We start from the raw sequence: 23,673 nt of genomic DNA on the forward strand, positions 1-23,673 counted from the left end.
CAAATCATGACACAAGTCCCCGTCACTCTTGGCAATCACAGCTCCAGGTATTCTATATGGCTTCATATGGATCAAACACCCAGGACACAGGTGTGTGTTGACTCCAAGGCTGAAGCAAAGCAGGAATTTGAACCAATGTGCCAGAATTTTTTTTACCCTTTAATTATCCTTTAACTTTTTAAAAATATCTTTCTTTCTATAGTATAATTCAGAAGCAATTTTCTTGTCAGCATGTTTTCCTTCTTATTTTTTCAAATACTTGAGTGATGATAAGGGGAACTTGGGTACATGGCATGGAAAGTTTTTGTTCTAGAATAAGTAGTGAAGCTAGCATTTTGAGTTAATTAACGTATTTGTTTTCTTTTGGAAATTGGGGAATTAAATTTGGGCCCACACTTATCACAAAATTGTGGTCAAACAATATCTATGAAGCTCTAACTTCAACCATTTGCTGAAAAGCAACTTGCCAAATGAAGACCATTTTGTAAAGGGCGAATTTTTCTTAATGCTTTGCCAGAGAACTAAATTACTTTGTGATAGTTATCTATTCTCACATACTCAGTGCTCTTGACAGTGACATTATACTCACAGTATCTGAATACAATCCCTGTTCCACCTTAATAATTTAATTCAAATATCTGTCTTCTTTGTAAACTTCAAACATTCAGTTATGGTAAAAAAAAATTCTATTATCTGAAAATCTTTTGAAGTGTTCCAGAAAAGTCTAGAATGCAGGTAAAGTGGTATGTTTTTTATATGGAAGGAGTGAGATTGAAGCTATCTTAATAATTATTATTACATGGTTAGATAACATTTTTAAAAGTCCTCACCAGCTTTCATTGTGGGACAGTAGAGAACTGAAGGGAATTTTCCATATTACTTTAGCAGTTCAAGGTCTAATAAGTCTACTTATAGATGTATTTTCAAGTAAACATTGGCCAATTTTTCATTTTGTACAATGTTCTTTTTCTAAAGAATAAGTGATCCTTGTACTTCTTTTAGAAATAATGGACCAAACTCTGAGGTCATTAAAACAGGATATTGCTGCATACTTTGCAAATGTTCCATTGTGTGTGGAGAACCTAGGGTTAACCACTGCACTGGAGAAGCTTTTCTAGAATGTTCCCAGACTTGGAATGGTAGGCAAGGTGAGGCTCAGGCTCAGGGTTAGGAAAGGTTTGGAGATTGCTGTTAAGACCCTGCTGAGTGTCAAAGCTCTGCAGAGGAGAAAGTCAAATTAGGCCAGGCCCAATTCAGCAGGAGCTGACTTTAGGTAAAAAATAGTCATTTACTGAACGCTATTACTTTATGTTAGAAAAACCGATTTGAGAAGCCAGATTCAGCTTGGAATTAAAGGGAGAAAAGACCTTTTATAGATAAGGCAAAATAAATAAGTGACTATACCTCACAAGGGTTTGTGTATCTTCTTACCAACCAATATTAGTGATATATTTCACTTCAAATTCTTCCCATTGACATCCCAAAATACCCTTTTAGTTTTACTGATTACATCAGGAAATGAGTCTCCAAGCTGATAATCTACTTTTTAATAACTTGGCCTTAATTGCTTTTGTTATCCTAGTGAGAAAAGAAAAAGATTTCTTTATTCTCAGAAAAAGGAGTAAATTAGTGCTGCTGGTGTGTTTTTATACTGGGCCAGGTCAATCTTACTGTATATTTCAATACCTCTTACACTCCCTGGAGAAAGAAAGCATTTTTATATGACATTTCCTATCATATTATGTAACTAGGTTTTGTTACCAAAACAGCAATGGACTCCATCCTGTGTTCTGTGATGTGGTATGCAATGATGGACAGAAAATGCTAACTTTCTTCTCTTTTCTTTCAATAGAGTTTGGGAACATTCATGATTTCACTTTCATTAAAAACAAAAATTTGCCTTCTTTGTCATAGATTAATTGACTATATAATCATGGGTTTATTTCTGGGATCTCTATTCTGTTCCATTGATCTATGTGTCTATTTTTGTGCCAGTAATATACTGTTATGATTACTACAGCTTTGCAGTATATCTTGAAATCTGGTATTGTGATACCTCCAGTTTTGTTCTTCTTTCTCAGGGCTGCTTGGCTATTCAGGGTTTTCTGTGTTTCCATATAAATTTTAGTATTATTTGTTCTGGTTTTGTGAAAAATGCTATTGGTATTATGATAGAGATTGTACTGAATCTATACATTAATTTGGGTGATACGGACATCTTAACAATATTTATTCTTCCAGTCCATGAGCATGGAATATCTTTCCATTTTTGTCATCTTTAGTTTCTTTCATCAGTGTTTTATAGTTTTCAGAGTACAGGTCTTTCACCTCTTTGGTTAAGTTTATTTTTTTTTAAGATTTTTATTTATTTATTTGAGAGAGAGAGAGAGAGACTGAGAGAGAGCACAAGCTGGGGGAGCAGCAGGTAGAAGGAGAAGCAGACTCCTTGCTCAGCAGGGAGCCTGATGTGGGGCTCCATCCCAGGGTCCTGGGATCATGACCTGAGCCGAAGGCAGACACTTAACCAACTGAGCCACCCAGGTGGCCCACCCCCAGATATTTTATTCCTTGTGGTGCAGTTATAAATGAGATTGTTTTCTTAATTTCTGTTTCTGCTACTTCATTATTACTGTATAGAAACGTTATTGATTTCTGGGTATTTTGTATCCTACAAATTTCCTTAATTCATTTATTACTTCTAGTAGTTTTTTGGTGGAGTCTTTAGGATTTTCTATGTATAGTATCATGTTGTCTGCAAATAGTGACAGTTTAACCTCTTTTTACCAATATGGATGCCTATTATTTCTTTTTCTTGACTGATTGCTGTGGCTAGGACTTATAGTACTATGTTGAATAAACATGGTGAGAGTGGACGTCCTTGTCTTGTTCCTCCTCTTAGAAGAAAAGCTCTCAGTTTTTCACCATTGAGTATGATGTTAGCTGTTGGTTTTTCATATATGGCCTTTATTAAGTTGAGGTATATTTCTTCTAATCCCACTTTAAGGGTTGTTGTCATGAATGGATGTTGAATCTTGTCAAATGCTTTTTCTGCATCTACTGAGATTATCATATGATTTTTTCCTTTGTTTTGTTGATGTGGTATATATAATGGGACAGATGGTAGCTATACTTGTGAACATAGCATAATGTATAAACTTGTCAAATCACTAAGTCGTACACCTGATACTAATGTAACATTGTATGTTAACTATACTCAAATTTAAAACAAACTCAATTTGCTAAAAATGTTGTTAAAGCAGAAAATGTTGTAAATTTTCAAAGGCTTCCTTAACAAATAGTAAAATGAGGCATGAACTTCTCCCCTCAGACAGAAGCATGGAACACTTTTATATCACTTACAAGGCATGGGCTGGTAATAAGGCGGCATCCAGGAAGAGGGATTCATGTTCCAGAAACTTTTGCCATGAAATACATGGCTTCTTTACAGACATATATTTTCCCAACATTATCTTCATGTATTTTGCTAATATGAATAATCCCAGTATTCTACATTTTCTGAGTCAAAATCTTTCATTGGAATCACAGATTCTTTAGGTTAGAGTAGACCTCAAGACATCAGATTCAACACTCTCTCCTTCAGGTAGTAAGATTATTAACAGTCCTACTTTGCTGTCCTACTTCCTATACAACTAGAAAAATAATTATATCCATGGACAAATGCCTCCTCCTGCTTTTCCTCTTCTTCTTTTCTTCTCCTCTGCCACATTTTCTTATCCAATAGATTCTCATCTCTTAACCATAAGTAATCAGGACAGTTGTTCCTTTGGACCTCTGGGAATAGTTAGCATTTGTTTTTACCACCAGTCAATACCTGAAGCTGAATGAACTCTTGAAGATAAAGAATGTTACTCTTAATCTTTATCAGTACTTTGGTAAAATATAAATATGGGTTTTAAGCAGGTTAAAAAACAGCATTAATTTCTCTAGTTACAATATTTCTGTGGTACCATAAATATATTTCCCCTATGACTTTATACGATTTACTGGAGATCCAACTTTCCCTAGACACATAGGTAAAAAACCTGTATTGGAAAAGAAATTAAGCTTCATTGTTCATAGCAACAACTGGAACACAACTGGAAAACTCCTGGAAACCAGTCTTTACAAAGTACCCTGTAGCTGAATAACCCTGTTGGTCTCTCCATATCTCATCTGCATCTTATCTACTATTCTTTCCCTTTCAAAGTCTGCCGTGCCTTGCCATTTACTCAACTTAAAATGCTTCTTGGCCTTTCTTTTTTGCACAGTGTTTCCCCCAAGTACTAGATGCTTCATAATCCCCATGAGTCTTAAATGCTTCTGGCTAGCAGAGAAGCACACATTTGTTTCCTTGTCTGCCAAGTTGCTTTTTACATATGCCTTTTGTATTTCTCTCAGTTTACCTATCAATTCTCATTTTCATTCTTTCTCCCTTTCACCTTCTCCCTGACCCTCTTTCTCTCTGCTCCCCCGTCCACCAACTGCTAAAAATAATGATCATGTTTTTAATCTATTTATTGCTGAAAAAAAGTGATCACCATAGAGAGTAGTAAATTGATGTTCATTCTCTATATTTTTGAATGCTTCTTTTCCACTTGACTTTTTATAAATTTTTTTATCAGCAGAAAAACTTTGACGTGTAGAAATTTGAAATACCTAGGCTTATGTGAGTGTAAATTGAAACTTAGGAAAAAGGGAGTCATTTCTAAATGGCTTCAATTTCTGCATATGTAGTTGTGAGTAAGAAGTAGAATGGATTGCTCAGCCTCCTTTGCCCTCAACATAGCAAGGATTTCTGGGGCAGCCCTTGCTTGACCAGAAGGTATATGAATATATACAATTTTGCCAGAATATGATGCAGAACTAGGCAGATGCCTGTAAATGCCTACTAGATTTTCTTAGATGAATAAAGGAAGCAAGATTTCTTCTAACAAAATAATTTTCAAAGATTTTTCTTTCTGAGTGTCAAACGATAAATCCCGAAAAATATCTACCATGCTAGAATTATAACATTGGAAGTTAATTATACTAATTAAAAGAGGGTCAGGAAGGTCTCTGCACAGCTGTGGTGAAGTGAAGCATTTGAAATTGTGGACAAGGGATAGCATCCGGCTATATAAACACATGGTTGTCATAATGTCGATGTCAACAGAAAAGATGTGCAACTTCAGCTCTGAGATGTCCCAGAAAACATGTCGGGTAAACACAGGCAGAGGGTCTCTGCTTGGGTTCCTCAGAAATCTGAATACAATGTGGTTATTAATAATTTCTTGGCTATTCCACAAAAGCACTTATAGAATTATTTTAAAAAATATACAAAACCATCTCTAGGATATGATTCTCTTCTGATACCTTCATAAAAATGATTCAGAAAAAAGACCACAACCCTAATTACAATTCGAGTGTTTTTTTAAAAGCCTAATAAGGTTTTTCATTAGATCAATGATGTTGATCAAAGAAACTGTGCTGATGACAAATGCCTGGTTCCTGTTCAGGAGGCCATAGAATGGATTTCTGTGAAGGGCTCTCTATTTGCTGCCAAACTTGGCAGGCATAGAGGTCATTTTGGACTGTTCCTCTGTGCTTTTTGGTGGCAAAAGAAAAGCACTCAGCCCACACTGAGCGTGGTGTTCCATCCCAAGCTCCACTCTATGTCATTCAGGCTCAGTACAGTTTCATATGCACCTTCATGTTTCCTTCTTTAAGGTAGTTTGGCAAATGAGCTTCCCCGCAAATGAGGACCCAGAGCAGCAAAAAAGTGCTATGATAGTATGATAGTAATTGGGGAGCTTCAATACAAAGCCCGGTTAAGTGGCAGGCTATAGCTTCCCACCTCCCCATGAGGAAAAGTGGGTCCAGTGGTCACCTGTCTGATGAATGATCAAGAATGAGATTGTGCAAATAAAGTGCTCTATCCCAAGTCTCCCATCAAATGGGCCATTTGATATGGCTTATCTGTCTGGAGGTTGGGTCCAAGGAACTCTGGAAGTCAAAAGGAAATGGATAGTAGACGGAAAGCTGGCTACACTCCCAAATCCTGTTTTAAAACAGAGCAAAGAAAAGTCCTTAGTAGAACAGCTTCATCGTGGAGATTATCTGTTCAGAGTGATTTTGGGGAAGGGTGGGAGCTGAATCTGTCTTCTGAAGTGATAAGATGGCTGGATTCTGAGGGAGGAGGAGGCCCTGCCATGAATTCGCTCCATTCTTGATTCTGATTTCCTGATCCTTGGGTCACTGGGAAAGTTAGGCAGCAAAAGGTCACTTCCTTCCAGTGCTCAATTTCCCTCTGCTCCCATGAAAGGGAAAATGGGAAAAGAGCCACCATGTAAAAGCCCTGGACCATCCCCAGGCCCTCCATCCAGGCTCAGACATGAGAATCACTGAGAATGTATTTAGCACTTCTTATTTAAAGACATTAGACGGTCAGAATTTGTACTGAAATATATCTAAAGCTATTCAAATTAGTTTGGTTATATAATTCAAATGACAACTATGCATTATAAATCTGTAACAATAGGAAACTATATGTGTAAATATACCTGGCCAATTTGACATTTGTATCATCACAATTATTAGTCCGGCCCTGAGTTAATGCTGAAGAAAATTATTGGCATAATTATTTTAAGAACAACATGCTACTCCTCCCATAATTAGAAATATTAGTTCCTAGACATTTTGTCCAAAATTCATGACAGTTTGCTACAGGGAAAATGTCATAAGTCTGGTCTTCCTGGGCCACTAATCGAGAGAATTCTAGTAAGTTTTGGACACACAGCTAATCTTCCTTTGATAGTTGTTATGCTCTTTTTCACTTCGACGGGAATTCTATGAGAGGATAAAAACATAAATCCTGAGACTATTTGTAGCTTTTATTTACCTTTATGATTCTCTGGCTAATGATGCTTATATATAACCTATGTCTTAATTTTACCTTGAGAGTCAAAATTCGTGGTAATTGTCTCTCCAAAGCTCAGAGAATTTACAGTGGGACAAAACCAGTCTGTGTCCTAGCTCCTTCTTCACATTAATGACTTGATACCACTTCCTTACTATCTCTCCTCCCCAACTTACAGAACAGAAAGACATAATTAATCTCCTGTAGTGCCCCCTCATAATATGACTTTATGGTCATGAAATAATATGGCCGTAAGCGATATGTCAACCTCTGAAGTGATCATTATCTGCAAGCATGACTTTCAATGCACAATTTCAAAGCCCTAATTGCAATTTTTTAGTAAATATATAATTGACTCATTAATACTAATTTGTTACCTTGGGTTATATTTTGAAGCCAGTTTATCCTATAAGAATCACTGGAAAATTAAATCACTTCAAAGTTAGATTTTCCATACATACCAAACTTTAGAAAATACTTTAATGAACATAATATGGTTCAATAATCAATTGATAATATTCTCTAAACAAAAGTCATCTTTTTGATGCCCCATGATGTAGAACTTTGGGATCTCAGCCTCTCATATGTCCTTGTGTTGAACCAAACCTAACTCTGTGTTCTGAGCAAGTTCTTGGTGGTTCTTCTTCAGTACTATTCTGTGTGAGGGGGAGTGGTCCTCTGGATACCCATCCTTCTCTCCTTCATCCTACAGATCTGCCCTTATATCATCCCAAATACTTGCCAGCGAGTTTAACCTTGAACTTTCTACTGCCAAAAAACTATTCAGTTTTCAGCAGAATTATTCGGAGCTTAGACTGGGCCTAAACTGTGGGGATGAATCTTGGCTTTGCCATTTACTGCCTTGTGTGAAATTGGCAAAGTTATGGACTTCAGTTTCTTTATTTGTAAAATGGAAATAATGATAGAACTTGCTTTATAGGCTAATTCTGAGAATTAAATGAATATTTATAAATATTTATAAAGTTTCATAAGCACTCAGAAAAGCTTAAAATTATTACCAAAACCTCTGTTTTGAGAAATCATATTCATGGGTAATTTCTTAAAGTACAATGTTCTCCTTTTCTTTTCTTTCTTTCTTTTTTTTATTCAGCCAGATCATGGGATAGCTTTGTACTTGAAGCACAGTGTTTTGACTCTTGAAAAAATGTTTTTGGTGATTGTATTTGGGTATTAAGTATTTACTTGTATTAGGGTTCTCCAAAGAAGCAGAACCAATAGGATGTATGTGTATATGTGTGTGTGTGTGTGTGTGTGTGTGTGTGTGTGTGTGTGTGTACACATAGATTTAAGGAATTGAGTCATGTGATTGTGGGTCTGGCAAGTCTGAAATCTGGAGGGCAGGCTAGCAGCTGGAGACCCATTGAAAAGTTGATGTTGCAGCTCTAGTCTGAAGATAGTATGGAGGAAGAATTTCTTCTTCCTTGGGGAAAGTCAGCCTTTTCCTCTGAAGGCCTCATTTTGTGAGGCTCACCACCCACATTACGGAGTGTAATCCGCTTTACTCAAAGTCTACTGAGTTAAATGTTAATCTCACCTACAAAATACTTCACAATGACACCTACATTGGTGTTTGACCAATATCTGATACTGTGATCTAAAATCAAGTTGAGATATAAATTAACCATCACATTACAGTTCAACAAAGGACATAAGAAATACCTTTGTAGAGCTCAGAGGTTTTATAAGGATGTTGTTGATAAAGAATTCTATATGTAATTCAGCATGAGGTTTTGTGAGAGGCAGTTCTTGGCTGGTCTTCTGCTTCTGTAGAGGAAATGTTGGCTTTTATCTTACGCACACTACAAACTATGTAACTAATTGCAGTTTCTATGTGTACATTAGTTATTGGGAAGCTCAGAGCCATCATTTGGCACAGCTCCAGACAGGAGTCTAGGACCTTGAGGCATACATTTCAGGTACTAAATTAGTCTCTGTGTCACCTTGATTGTCTTTGTTCATTTTAAGTAATTTATTTATTAATTTATTTATATCAGTGTCTTTTCCAAATATTCCCATTACATGCTTTCTTTTCCTTATAAATCTATCAAGTTTTTGTAATTGTTTGTTGGTCTGTATGTCTCCAAAGATGCTAAGTCCCTTGAAAATAGGGACCAAATTTTGTTTGCTGTTGAATCATCACCTCCTAATACAATATCTAGATGGTGACTGGTTCTAAATATTTGTTGAATACTGTATATATTTTTATAAACACCTTGACTCTACTTCAGAATAAAGCACAATATACTTACTACCTAAAATTATTTTCCAGTGTCTATATAAAATACTCTGAATTTTAGAAATGAAATTCCAGATTTGAGAGAAAAAGAGATACTAGGTAATGCTAGGCATTCATCTGGAAAGTTGACAAAACTCTGAACTGGTTAAAAGAATAGGAATTGAAATTCTGACCTTCAATTCCAATCTTTGTGACTCTTTTCTTTGGTTGAAAACTACTTATTAAAAGCGAGCTGGCCCTCTTACTGCAGTTTCGTGGTTTTGGTGAGGAGGAAGTTGTACTCAAAAGACACCCCTCAAAAGGCTTTTACGCCTTTTATATAGGTGGTTGCTATCAGAAGAATCACTTTCACCATGAATTGTTTGTCTTTATGTAAGAAAAGCTAGATGTATCTGGCCAGGTGTTTTGAGGTGATTCTAGTGGGTTAAACTCATAGATGCATCTTATCAATTTAGCTGGTTTTCAGGTGTTAATCTATTAGTTTACCTGTGACCAAGAAGGTCAAAATATTCCCCTCAGCTTAACTTCAGACAGCTGGCTTCTTCACTCTAGGCCCCTGGCCCCTGTGACTAGCAAGTTGTATGGTATAAATGTACAGGCAGGAATCCAAACCAAGAGAGGATTGGTAAGCTCAGATTAAAGAAAATTAAATGTTCTCTAGCTTAGAATATTTACCATTTTCACTTTGGAATTATTTTTGTTTAAAGAGTTATAGCTTTGTTGGGGCACCTGGGTGGCTCAGTTGGTTGAGCATTTGACTCCGTTTTGGCTCAGGTCATGATCTCAGGGTCCTGTGATTGAGCCCTCCATGAGATTCCGTGCTCAGTGGGAATCTGCTTGAGGATTTTTTCTCTCTCTCCTTGCTCACATGCTCTCTCTCAGATGAATAGATAAATCTTTAAAAAAAAAAAAAAAAAGAGGCATAGCTATTGTTTAATATTAGAAAATCCTTTCTATTAATCACTGCTGGCTGCACATTAATTTTTGAAAAAGTCTTCTCATTCCAGTAGGCTTAGTTTCTTCCCCTATGACAGTGTTGAATTTTACCTGAGCCCTATGCCCTTGGAAAACAGCAATAGTCCGGAAATCCCCGCACCCTTTCGAGTTCTAGGAAACAACTTACTGCAAAGGAACCACCCTTCTGACCTTGGATAAGACTCTCAGGTGAACCTCTTGTATACTTATGACAAAGTCAGACACAGACCCTTGAAATTCCTGTCCTTTGTCTCAGAAATTCTTAAGTGAATGGTTTGTCCCCACTGACCAATCTGAACAAAATACTGTATGCTAACTTAACTTCACCAAACTTGTTAGGTGTCTTGCTTTCCCCAGGCCTCTGAACTCTGGCCCATCCTTGAGTTTAAACAAGTATTGGGAGATGAGCTAAGCACTGGAAGGTTGAACAATCTCCCCTAACCATCTCTCCCACAGTTGGCTGGCTACAAAGACACTTCCTGTTCAACCACTTGCTCAGACCTTTGCTCACCTCACTCTCCCACACCCGATTCTTTCTAGTCTTGTTGACTCTTCCCTATGAAAGAAAAGCTCTTTCTGCCTGGCATCTGGGATGCTTGTAGATTTTATAGTTGGAGTGTTCTTCCTATTGCAATAGTCCTTTTGCCTCATTGCTATAGTTTTTTCAAATGAAGTCTCTCCTTACCTACGTCTGGATTTTTTTGACCCCTGAATATAATTGCCGTTTTCATTGGCTGACAAAATTTCTTCTATCTCTAACATTAGTTAGAGTTCTCAGTTCTGCTGTTACTACCCCAGCTATGAACTGAACTATAGAGGTGTGTCAGGGGAAGATGATTTTGTTATCATAGAAAACTTTGTGCAGATTGACATGCTGGAGACATATTTCTTTTCATATTCTTCAATGAAGTAATATAAATTTGTAGAATTTAATGATGAATTGATTTTGACATAGATAACAAAAAAACTTAAAATTAGTAAACATTTTCTAAGAAGCTGAGAATGATTTAAAATTTGCAATCTAAATTTTCTGAAGCAGTGATTTACTGACTGCAACTTTTTACAATTGTGGCTGTATGTTTTTAGAGTGTCTGAAGCCAATCTGAAAATTCAGGTTGGCCTCGCTCTTCTGTCTCCTGTTGCATATGTGCAAATAATCACAAAACTAGCGAAACAGCAATTACATTTGAAGAGGATTTGAAAGATAAAGTGGTGCAAATAGAATCACACAATGCACAATAGACCAAATCTATTTAAGATCACTTGCTATTTTGATCAGCCATGCTTTTCTGCTACAATTAGCTACTGTCCTCACCACCCCCATGGCAGCTGATGATGCATGTTTTCAGTTTTATGCCTCTACTACTAGCCTGAAAAACATCTCCATGGAATTTGTGGTTATTTGATTTGGGGACTTAATAAGCTAGAAGGAACAGTAGAAACTTCATGGTATCATGGGAATGACCCCAGAGTAGAAGTAAGAGGATGGGGGCTCTAATATTGGGTCTGTCATTTACTTATGGTGATCTTAGATTGCTTAACCTCTTCTGAGTCTCCATTTCTGTAAGATAATTCTTGTGTCATGTGGTAATCTTGAGGGCAAAAAGACAATATAGGGTAATAAGAGCTTATAATATTTAAATATTATTATTACTCTCACATTTGTATTTTCCATCTTTAGTAGACTGTGAGCTCCCTAAAACAGAGGCCCTATATTCTCTTAACAAACAAGTAAATACGTAATAGTTACTCAATAAACACTTTTGAATGTGTGACTTGCTGTGAATGCATGACTATAAGCAATACTAAAATAAATTCCACGAATAATTCAACAAACATTTATTGTGTGAACATTATTGTGCTAGGTCCCTTAAGAGATACAAAAATGGATCAGACATGAATCCTGCCCTCCAGGCACTTACAGTCCACCAGAGGATATCAGAAATGTGTATAAATAACACGGTAGAAGTTTTTTTTAAAAGTCCTAAGAGAGGTACAGAAGCATTGCCATAAGAGTTCACAGGAGAAATTACTTCTAGCTTGGAAAATCATGAAAAACTTCATGAAGATGAAATATGAGGTGGACCTTGAAGCACAGATAAAATTTAGATGTGGGGGAGGGGAAGGACTACCAGTCCAAGGGCACAAAGTTCTTGGCAGGTTGTGAGTGCAGTGGGCTCAGAGAGAGCTGCCCAGGACTGTTTGTTAGAGAGGATGGCTGCAAGTCAGCTTTGGCAGAGTACGAGTATGTTCATGTGCAGAGGAAACTTGTTAAGAAGTGGAACTAAAATGAGAGCTTCTTTGAAATTATGATTGATTCCTTGGTACTTATTGACCTGCCTGCATTGTTTTCCTTATAGATTAAAAAACAAATGAAAAGCACCACTACAACTTGGCATCCCTCTTAGAGTAACAAAAATGTTACCCCCTAACAAACATTTTCAAGTATGCAATTTCTGCTTAGCTTTCATATAATAATCTGATATTGAGTTACTAGAACTAGAGAAAAATAGAAGTGAAAAAAATAGAAGATTTTATTTTATGGCAGTGACTATTGTAGTTTTACAAGAAATATTAGTCTAATATATTGAATTTGGTTTTTAAACATAGAATTTGTTTTCAAATAAATATATGCTTATTGAGGGTTTTTTTTTTTTCCAGTCAAGATTTTACAGTTTGAAATAGGAAACTGCCTACATGGTTTTCATTCACTCTATAGGTTACTGAGATGGAGCTAAGCATCTGTATATATATGTATATGTATATATACACACATACATATGTAGCTGTATATATATATTCACGCATATACATACATATATGCATATGTATGTACTTATAGATACATGGATATTGAAAGAGAATGAGAGAGAAATTTACTCAATATTCCTATCACCAGAAAGTCATCTTATAAATTTAATAAACATTTAATATTACAATTACAATTAGCATGAAGTTTATTCTATAGAAAAATCACTCCTTAGTTATGTTATATTCTGATGTTGCTTTTATTTTTAAAATCTGGTTAAAAATATATTTTTAACATCTTTACATTGAGAACATTATAAGTATCTGACAGTTCAGCCTGAGCTGGGCGGTTTTTAAGGCTCTAGCTTCGTGGTGCACTTGAGCGAGCATTGAAGCACCTTTGTTTCTGCCTGGACTCATGGCCTGCAGGGCTGGGTCCCCCAGGTCATGGGTAGCTGGAGCCAGCTCACTTGAGTTTCTGACAGACCACACAAGACCATGCAGCTTAGGTTTAACAACAAAACTAATTTAAACATTCTAGGAGTTGTTTTGAAGACCCTAATCTCCTTTCCACTCCCTATACTTCCCTTAGATTGAAAGATGCAATCGTATCATCCATTAAAAGGATGACAAAATTGCTGAAATCCTTTGCACCGTGTTTCCTTTAATGAGGCTTTGAGAGAGTAGGAGACCTCACCGGTGTGGCTTTCCACTGCAGAGGGCACTAGGGACCAGCTCACCTCAGACTTCCCACTTTTCACACCAGAGAGAAAGCATCTACCAAATAATACATCCACTCCCCTTTTCCTTCTGCTACAGAATATACAGAGAAGATTTTTTTTTAAAAATCCTGAATAAAGTTCATTTTTTTATATGCTATGAAGAACTACAGTACAAGTAGTTTTGTGAAACATGCAATGGACTGCATTACTTACTTATAATAAATAAACATTTTCCCTGTATTATTTTTTGTATGGCAACTTACTGTTTTCTACTAGTAGTTGTCTTTTTGCCACAAGATAGAAAAAAAACCCATAATATTTACGTAAGACTATGATGGCAGATTTCTGACAAGCCCCATTTACACGTTACATTGTTCCAAAGGATGCTTGAGTAGAAAATACAGAAGCACTATACAAACCTACTATTACATTTGAGAAATCATTAGCCTCAAAGGAGTAATAACGGTATGCTATTAAAACTGTGAATACATTTTCAGTATCTGTATTGAAAAAAAAACTTCTTTATAAATATGTAAATTTCTGTTCAACAAATCCAAAATAAAATGCACTAAAAAACTGATATGTAGACAAAAGTTTATTTACACCATACAACATTTTAAATATTTTATACACAGTTGCAGCAGAGAAAGCTACTCAGAGCTTTCTAGAGAAAACTGCAATAATAAAGATGTGAAATATATTATTCATATAAAAGTGAGATTATTACTTTATTGCATTTAAAGCAATGAAGAATGTAGCTCAACAAACATTCATTTAATGACAAAAACTTTGCTTTTATATTATAAAGTAAAAAGTGTAGTAATGGCCAAACAGACTGTTATAAACTTTAAAAACTGCATAAATATATACATTGTGCTTCATGGTGAAGTTTTTTGAAAACTAAACCATATGAAGCGGTTACAACATGAATCGTTGCTTGAGGTTTATCTATAAAGATTACCTTACAAATCCATTCCACGGGTACTTACAACACAGGATGGTCAGAACTGTACACCTGGTCCTCTCTCCACTAGCCTGACTAGTGAGAAGTTACCATATGCAAACACCACTGACATTGGCACATGAAGGTCCATAGGATAGTCACATGGTCCAGATAGAAATGTCAGGCTTCCCAAGTCTTAAGTGTCAGTGCAATAAATTGTTTTACATCCACCTCAGTCCATTCTGATTTTGCTAAACTTCTGTTTGAAAGTCACCCTCTTGCACGTCCAGAGGCAAATTCAGACACTTCTCCCATTCTGCTGGCCTCAGTTCCAAAGCATCCTTTGCCTCTGTATCTAAGACATTGATTGTGGTGTAATGTTGGTATTCACTGGGGTTTTTGAAAGTGTCCCATGGATTCTTGTTTGGTGCTGGGTTTTCCTGTTGAGAAGAGAGGGGAAGAGAGTCATTATTTGATGACGAGGATTACTGCTTGTTGAAGTTCCCAGGAAGAGAGCATGTTTGTGACCTTAATCGAGTTTATATGATTCAGAGATGATTTGAAATTGTGGCCAGCTGCAGGAAATGGTTTTGATTTTAGTTTTCTTTCATTGAACAAACTGATGAACACCTTCTTTATGTTATCCTAAAGTTTTCCAGCAATCAAAGGAATTGAATAATTTATGGAAGGCAAAGTAGATGATGTTTTGTTTTGGGTATCTTGTGAAATGTCAGTATAGCTATCTCAGGTAGAAAGGAGTGTTCCTGCTAAGATAAATGTAGAAAATTGAAGTATTTTGGCAGAATCTTGGGTGAAATAAAATTTGAAGGTATGTAATGGGGCATGTTATGTAATAATAAAAACAGTCCCCAAACGGGCCATATTTCATAAAACTGAATTTCATTAACTTTGCTTAGTTTTTAAGAAATTATCCTTTTTAGAACATTAAAATGCTACTATTTCCCTTGCGTAATCTATTTTTTCCCTGCTGTGTATTCCCAACAATTTTCTATGTATTTGGGCCGCACATTAACTTAGCAAAAATCATTCTTCCCTTCAAAGAGCACAGCTTTTTGGAAAATATATCTAGCAATATAAGGAGTTTTAAAGTATGTCTACCGGCCAGCATTCCTTATATTCCTTAGTATATACCCTCTTACTACTTGAGATTTAAGATCTGCCTAGTTATTATTCCACCCAGACCTTCCATGTTGTAGGGGCTCAATAAATATGAGTAGACATTATTCAAAGTTTCTATAGCCTGATACTTTGCTAAGATTTAGCAGTGAACTTAATTTATTTTAAAAAGTGTTTAAAGATTTCTGTAAAATGAGGGAATTTGAATGGAATAGACTACGCTGAGTAACATCAAAGAACAAGAAGGAAATCATGACTAAATTCTCCTTAGAACAAATTAAGCTAAAACACTTAAACAACTATAATTGCTGAATGTGTCCTTTATCTCTTCCCCTTCACCCTAAATTCTAGCCTTCAACTGCTTATAATTAATTAGTTGGGGAAATGTAAAACAGGTACTGCAATTATTATCTGGGTTCCATTGAAAATAATAAAAATCACTCTCAAGTATAGATAAAAAGAGACAACCTATAGAAATACATACCATAACTAGAAATTAAATTGTTAAAATCCTCAATACGTTAGATGTTTTTAACACTTATTAGCCTTAATCATGAGGATATACAAGAAAACAATAGCTAAAAGTTAAGACGTGATAAAATTTTAACCTTTAGGATATATACAGGGGATTAATTCTGATTTAGTCTAATATCCTAAAGTCTTATAAACTATATAGTCTTGTAACTCTTCTTCCCCGCCTTCCTTGCTCCCTTTGACTAATATTTATCAGCTGCTCTGTGTTGGGCATATTAGGCACTAGGGAGGATAAAGTGATGAATCAAAGATGAAAAGCCAACATGGTTCACTAGGAAGCGTAAGATTTAAAGCCTGATATATACAGGTCCAAGTTCCAGTTGCTCCATTTTATATGAACGTAACTCTGAGCAATTTACTTGATTTCTATGAACCTCAACTTTAATATTTGCAAAACAGAGAACTATGCTTTGTATTGTGGGCCAAAGGAACTGGCAAAATATGCAGATTACCTACATTATGGGGTTGCGAAAATAAAGTTACAGGGCCTAGCATAACACCTAGTATTTAATAAATGGTCACTAGGTAGTAATCATACTTATTATGAAGCTGTTTATAGTTAAATGAAGGTTTAAATATATAGTTATATCTGTGTCTATAATCTAGGAAAAGTGCTGATGGGGGTACAGACAAGGGTGGAGATAAGGCTTCCTTTTATGGAAAGCATATAAACCTTTCTGAGAAAAGTGATATTAGAATAGTCAAAGAAGAATGAGCTTGGTCATAAAGACGTGTGATTGGAGGCTGGGTGCCTGAACAGGCAGGCATACTGAGAAGTAAAAATCCAGAGAGCATGCAGATGGGACAAGTCTGAGAAAAGTAACCAGTTTATTTTAGTTGGAGTGAAAAAGAATAGAATAAATAGGCAGAAGGTGAATTGAAAGCCAGGTCATAAGGGACATTGTATGCCAGGCCACTCAATTTGGAATTTATTTTGTAGGCAATGGGGAATGGTTGAAGATTTCAGGGCACTACAGTGACCTGAATCATTAATCACTGATTCAAAGGTTCACTGGTGTGAATTCTGCTGCATCAAGCTATGGAGAGGATTTATCCATCTTAGACAAAGGCTGTGTGTCTTAAAGGAGCTTTCTGGGAATCCTTAGTCTGAAAAAGTTGAATTAGTTCAGTCCTAAAAGGATTCAGGACATGTAAATTATTTGTTCATTTGCTTTGAAAATAGGGGTTTCATTATGTTTGGAACAGATGTGATTTTCCATTTATATTTTGAAGCTCAAGCATCATGGATCCATGAACTAAAATGGCCAATTTTAAACTTCATCAGAATGTCTAGATCCTAATTTCACAGTATTACTGCCAGTATATGACTGACTGAATTTCTGAGAGGTTATATAATTAATAAGGTTGGCTTTCTTGTTCATCTTCTCTGGCCTCCCATGGTATTCCCAGTAGTACCGTGGTTCTTGCCCTTGTTCATAAATGTCTGGACACCCTTTAGGTCTGAGGCCCATGCTTCTTTAGCGATAAAGAACTACTGCACCCAGCAGTAGAACTCAGCCAAACAGAGTACCACATACACACAAAAAAACCAAAAAGTGAAAATTTAAGGGACCTATAGGACAACATTGAGTAAAACAATATTTAGGGGTCCCAGAAGAAGAGAGAAAGGGACAGAAAACTTACTTGAAAAAACAATGGCTGAAAATTCCTGGACCTGAAGAAGGAAACAGACCTATGGGTTGAGGGAGCCTAGAGCTTTCTAAATAAGATATACCCAGAGAGATCCACACCAAGACACATTATAATTAAAATGTCAAAAGTTAAAGAGAAAATCTTAAAAGCAGCAGGGAAAAAAAAAAAAACACAACAAAAAAACAAAACTTGTTAGGTTTAAGGGAACCTCCGTAAGTGTATCAGCAGATTTTTCAGCAGAAACTGCGGGTTAGAAGGGGGTGGCATGATGTATTCAAAGCGCTAAAAGCAGAAATCCCAACGAAGAATATAAAAGTAGGAAAAATAATGACTACAACAAATAGTTATGGGATACACAAATTAAAAGATGTGAAATGTGACATCAAAAACATCAAATGTGGGGGGGGGATTAAAATGTAGAGTTTTAGAATGTGTGCAAACTTAACTTGCTATCAACTTAATATAGATTGGCATATATGTAGGCTGAGATATATAAGCTTCATGATCACAACAATGTTAAGACCTATAGTAAATACATAAAAGTAAAGCAAAGCATCAAACCACAAGGGAAGAGAGCAAGAGAAGATACAGAGTGGCTGGAGAGTTTTAAAAAAACAAAACAAGACACATACATATGCTGCCTATAAGAGACTCACCTCAGTTGTAAAGACACACACAGACTAAAACTGACGGGATGATAACAGATGTTTCATACAAATGGAAACCAAGAGAAAGCTGGGTAGCTATACTTCAGTCAGACAAAATAGACTTTAAAACAAAGACTAATAAAAGACAATGAGCATTACATAATGATAAAGGGATCAACCCAGCAAGAAGATATAAATTTGTACTTATGCACCCAGTCTAGAAGCATATAAATGAATAAAGCATATATTAGCAGATGTAAAGGGAGAAATTGATAATGATACAATTACACTAGGGGGCTGTAATACCTCACTTACATCAAAGATAGGTCATGCAGACAGAAAGTCGAACATTAGCCTTAAATGATACATTAAACCAGATGGATTTAATAGATATATATGTCAAGACCACAGCTAACATTATACTCAGTGGTGAAAAGCTGAAAGCTTTTCCCCTAAGATCAAGAACAAGACAAAGATGCCCACTCTTGCCACTTTTATTCAATACAGTATTGGAAGTCCCAGCTGAAGCAATTAGGCAAGAAAAGGAAATAAATGAAAAAAAAATAGTAAAACTGTCCTATTTGTAAAGGACATAATTTTATGGGTAAAAAACCCTAAACACTCCTCCAAAAAATTGTTACAACCAATAAATTCAGTTAAGTTGCAGGATACAAAATCAATATACAAAAATCTTTTGTGTTGTGTCTAACAACAAACTATCAGAGAAATCAAGAAAACAATTTCATTTCCAATTATACCAAAAGGAATTTAGTATGTAGGAGTAAATTTAACCAACAAGGTAAAAGACTTATACATTAAAAACTACAAGAAATTGGTGAGAGATAATGAAGAAGACACAAATAAATGGAAAGATATACCACGTTCATGGGCTGGAAGAATTAATATTGTTCAAATGTCATATTACCCAAAGCAATCTATAGATTTGATACAATCCCTATCAAAGTAGCAATGGCAATTTTGACAGAAATAGAACAATTCTAAAATTTATATGGAACCAAGAAAGATCCCAAATAGCCAAAGCAATCTGGAGTAAGAAGAACAAAGCTGAAGATATCATGCTCCCTGTTTTCAAACTGTATCACAAAGTTATAGTAATCAAAACAGTATAGTATTGGCATAAAAACAGACTAATGGAACAATAAAGAGCCCATCACCCAGTTACCCCATCCCCCCCAACCTCCCTTTCCAAGGGCACATGATGTGATGAGCACTGGGTATTATACTGAACTGATGAATCACTGAACATTGGATCGAAAACCAATGATGTACTATACCTAAGCTAATTGAATTAAAAAAAAAAAGGCCCAGAAATAAACCCGTGCATATATGGTATATAAATTTAAAACAAAGGAGGCAAATCAAAACCACAATGAAATATCTCACACCTGTGAAAATGGCTATTATCAAAAAACAAGAAATAAAAAGTGTTGGCAAGGATGTGGAGGAAGAGGAACCCTTGTGCACTGTTGGTGGCAATGTAAACTGGTGCAGCCACTGTGGAAAACAGTATGGAGGTTTCTAAACTAAAAATAGAACTATCATATGATCCAGCAATTCCACTTCTGGGTATTTATCTGTAGAAAATTAAAATACTGATTTGAAAAGACATATGCACCCCTATGTTCACAGCAGCATTATTTACATGGCCAAGATATGGAAACAACCAAAGTGTATGATTGATGGACAAATAGATAAAGAAGATGTGGTATATAGATATACAATGGACTACTACTCAGTCATAAAAAAGAATGAAATTTTGCCTTTCTTGTGACAACATGTAGAGAGACTAGAGGTTATTAGCTTATTATGAAATAAGTCAAACACCATGTGATTTCACTTATATGTAGACTCTAAAAAACAAAACAAATGAAACAAAACAAAACTCAGAAGTGAAAAGAATAGATTAGTGGTTGCCAGCAGGGAGGGGGTTTTGTGGGGGGGGGGGGATGGTGAAATGGGAGAAGGAGGTTGAAAGATATACACTTCTAAGACAAATAAGTCATGGGGATGTAATATACAGAATGGTGACTATAGTCAACAATATTGTATATTACATAACTTTAGATACTGACAGGAGGAAACTAGATTAATTGGGTGATCATTTTGCAGCATATACAAATATCAAACCATAATTAATACTGTTATGTTAATTGTACCACAATAAAAAATTATAAATAAACTCAATATAAGCCAATATGCATGAAACTTCCAAAGATGCTAATTTGGTCTTAGGCTGTATATATAAAAATGGAATATTAGCTGAATATTAGAATTCAGGGCCACCTGGACCACTGCAAGGCCACCTGAGCATTTCCCATAGTTCATGGGTCTAGGAGCAGGCTAGCTGTTAATTCTGGACAAGTCTCTCTCTCCCTCCGTCCATCCTTTTCTCTTTTCCTCCTTCCCTCTATTCTCTCTTTCCTTCCTTCCTCCAACCTAGCAATACTGGGGACAAGGGAATGAGAATTTGTTTATTCTATATTCTAAAAGAGCAAGAATTTGGAGAAGCTCCTTGGGGGAAAGGGATCTTGATGGAGAAGAGTTTGTGAAACACACTCGGAATAAGAGAATTCTTTCAAAACTGCCTTTTGTTTGTAGTGTGATTTAGATGTTCTCCTGCCTGGAAGCAGGGAAAATGGACTAAATGGTCTTTTGGGTTCCCTTTGATTCCCAAAATTCTACATAATTACCATCATTTGCAGTGCTAGGCAGGTGTTTTGAGTTAGTAGCCAGAAAAAAAAGGAAAAGACTTTGAGATTTTTGTTTTGAAAATGTCTTTCTCTATCCAATCATGCGATTTTTCATTAGCAATGTGGCACACAAATTATGACTGAATTAAGGATAATGAACTCACTCACATGTTCATTATTAATCAAAACTGAATAAGGAACTCTTTTCTTTTCTGTTCTCAGATATTTAGGACAATAGTCAAGCAGCAATGACAACTCTATCCTTCCCACTCCTAACCTCCCAAATGATAAATATTTATAAATCTTTTCTAGAAAAGGCGTGCTGCTGCAGAGATGTGGTGTAATTAGGAGGCTATTTTGGTTGTCAGGAAATGGAGATACAGATATTTGTGCCATTAATGATTTAATGCCCAGACCATACAAGGGGATATTACAATCATATTACAGCAGTCAGCCGGCTGTATCTGTTGCATAAGACTTTCAGATTTGTAAACATAACTCTATCCTTTTTTTTTTTTAAACAAATGAAGTTTCTTCAATTTTTTCAATGTTAGCTTTCAGTATTCCAAAATGAGTAGCTAACGTGTTTAGGTCTAACCTCAATGGTGCAATTCTCATTTGCCTGGTGAACTAAAAATTGACGGGCCAGTATTAGGAGGAGTAGATAAGAAAGAACCACTCACTACATATAAGTGTCTTCTATTTGCCCAGCATTGTATTGATGATAACAAATAATGCATGATTCTCGCTGTAAGGAGGAAAATAGGTTGATATACACGTGAATTATTTACAGACCAATTAAGAGTTAAGGTCTATTGTGTTTCTTATAATCTTCCTTTAACAAACACAGAATGAACTACCAGAAACATTCTATAAATCAAGAGCAGCTACATACTGATAAAGTACCATGACCAGCACTGTACCGAGAGGAGGACAGGGAAAAACAAAGGTACATAAAATCTTGGTCTTGATAAACTGATGTTACTAATCAGGAAGCTGGGACTTAGACTCACAACACACATATCCAAGGCTCATGAGAGTTAGAAGGTGATCAGAACCGCAGACGTTGGGAGGAGGGGGAGGGCTGCAAGGGTTTAAGGCAAAACAAGGGGACCGTATTTGGAGTGAGGAACAGCTGAGTCAGATGGCAGTCCCAGCTCTATCTCTCATAGCTGAGTCTCAGCTTCTTAACCTGTCATGTGCCCTACCTGCTTTGGAAAGTGTTATGAGAATCAAAGGAAGCATTTATTAATTACTGTTTTCTTTGTTCAAATTAGGAAAAATTGAGGTTTAGAAACCCGAGCTGGGTAACTTGCTCAAGATCAGATAGATCTTGGTTGAGTTTTGTATTCCTGATCCAGGGCCCTCACAAATAATTATGTAGCCTTCTCTGGAGCCACGCCTGTGTCATGTACATGGTAACTGCATACTATCATTTGATGAATTCCTATGCTAGGACTGTGGTAGTGTGAATGAATGAGAAGCAAATGGTCCAGGGAATAATCAAAGCCTCCAATGTTGAGGCTTCCCAAACTCTTGGGAAAAGAGTGTTTCCTAAAACTCTTCTCATAAAATAAATGAGTCTCCTGGAGACAAAAACCTAACACTTCAGTTTCAGGTAATAGAGCGTACATTCAAATGTATATATGTATGTATATATATGTTTATAAATACGCATACTATAAAGAAATATATAATTATATTTTATGACCTTAAAATGTCAGACATTCAAATGAAAATGGAAAAATTTAGTCATCTATTTAGGTATTTGAATTAATTGACTTTTAACAATGATGAAAGGGCCGGGTGAACCTAATACATTTTTGATATATAACTAATTCCAATTAAAGCTTATAACTGAGAACATTTAAAACATGAATAAAAATGCTTGAAGAGTCTATCATTCCTAATTTGTTTCTTGGTATATTCCAAATACACTGCGGACCATTATTTGTTTTTTTCTATGTATGCCACTTCCGCGTTCACAAGACAATGAAAAGCTCCTGGAGGGTAAGGATAATGGCTGACGGCACACATCATTAGCGCGGTGCCAGGCACTGACGAAGCAACGCAGACTTACCATACTGCTTGTATTTGGTATATCCCGAAATCTGTCCAAAGTTTGAAATTTCTGATTCAGCTCCTGAAACAGTTCCATATGCCTCTTCCTTGTATGCATGACCTTCTGCAGAAGAGAATAGAACGGCTCTCATTTCTAATTTGATTTATACATTTCACAAAAAGGTTTAATTTTTCACTTTAATAAGGAAAATCAAGTTTGGCAGGAACCAGGAAGTCCCAAAAGACACCCAAAATGCAAATAAGCTGCATCTAATCCTTGTTTCATAGTCAGCACTTCTTGAACATGAAGAATTGGCTTTATTTCCACTTACGAGATTACCAAAAAAATAGTTTTCTCTTGTGGGTGCATTAAAAATGTAGCAGTCATTC

The 23,673-nt window shown here is 36.0% G+C and overlaps 1 protein-coding gene across 4 annotated transcripts in view; it reads right to left on the reverse strand.

Moving 5' to 3' along the window:
* Nucleotides 1-13,116: 13,116 nt before the first annotated feature.
* ADGRB3 (adhesion G protein-coupled receptor B3) overlaps nucleotides 13,117-23,673 on the reverse strand; it is a 708,772-nt gene continuing 698,215 nt past the window's right edge. For all 4 annotated transcript variants that reach the window (XM_032409546.1, XM_032409548.1, XM_032409550.1 and 1 more), the window contains 2 exons: nucleotides 23,303-23,407; nucleotides 13,117-14,980 (listed from right to left, as the gene is read on the reverse strand). In XM_032409546.1, coding sequence (XP_032265437.1) covers nucleotides 14,792-14,980; nucleotides 23,303-23,407 — 294 coding nt within the window. In that variant the 3' untranslated portion in view covers nucleotides 13,117-14,791. The remainder of the gene's footprint in view (nucleotides 14,981-23,302; nucleotides 23,408-23,673) is intronic.

The sequence above is a fragment of the Phoca vitulina genome, unplaced genomic scaffold (assembly GCF_004348235.1).
Source record: "Phoca vitulina isolate PV1807 unplaced genomic scaffold, GSC_HSeal_1.0 scaffold11, whole genome shotgun sequence".
NCBI lineage: Eukaryota > Metazoa > Chordata > Mammalia > Carnivora > Phocidae > Phoca > Phoca vitulina.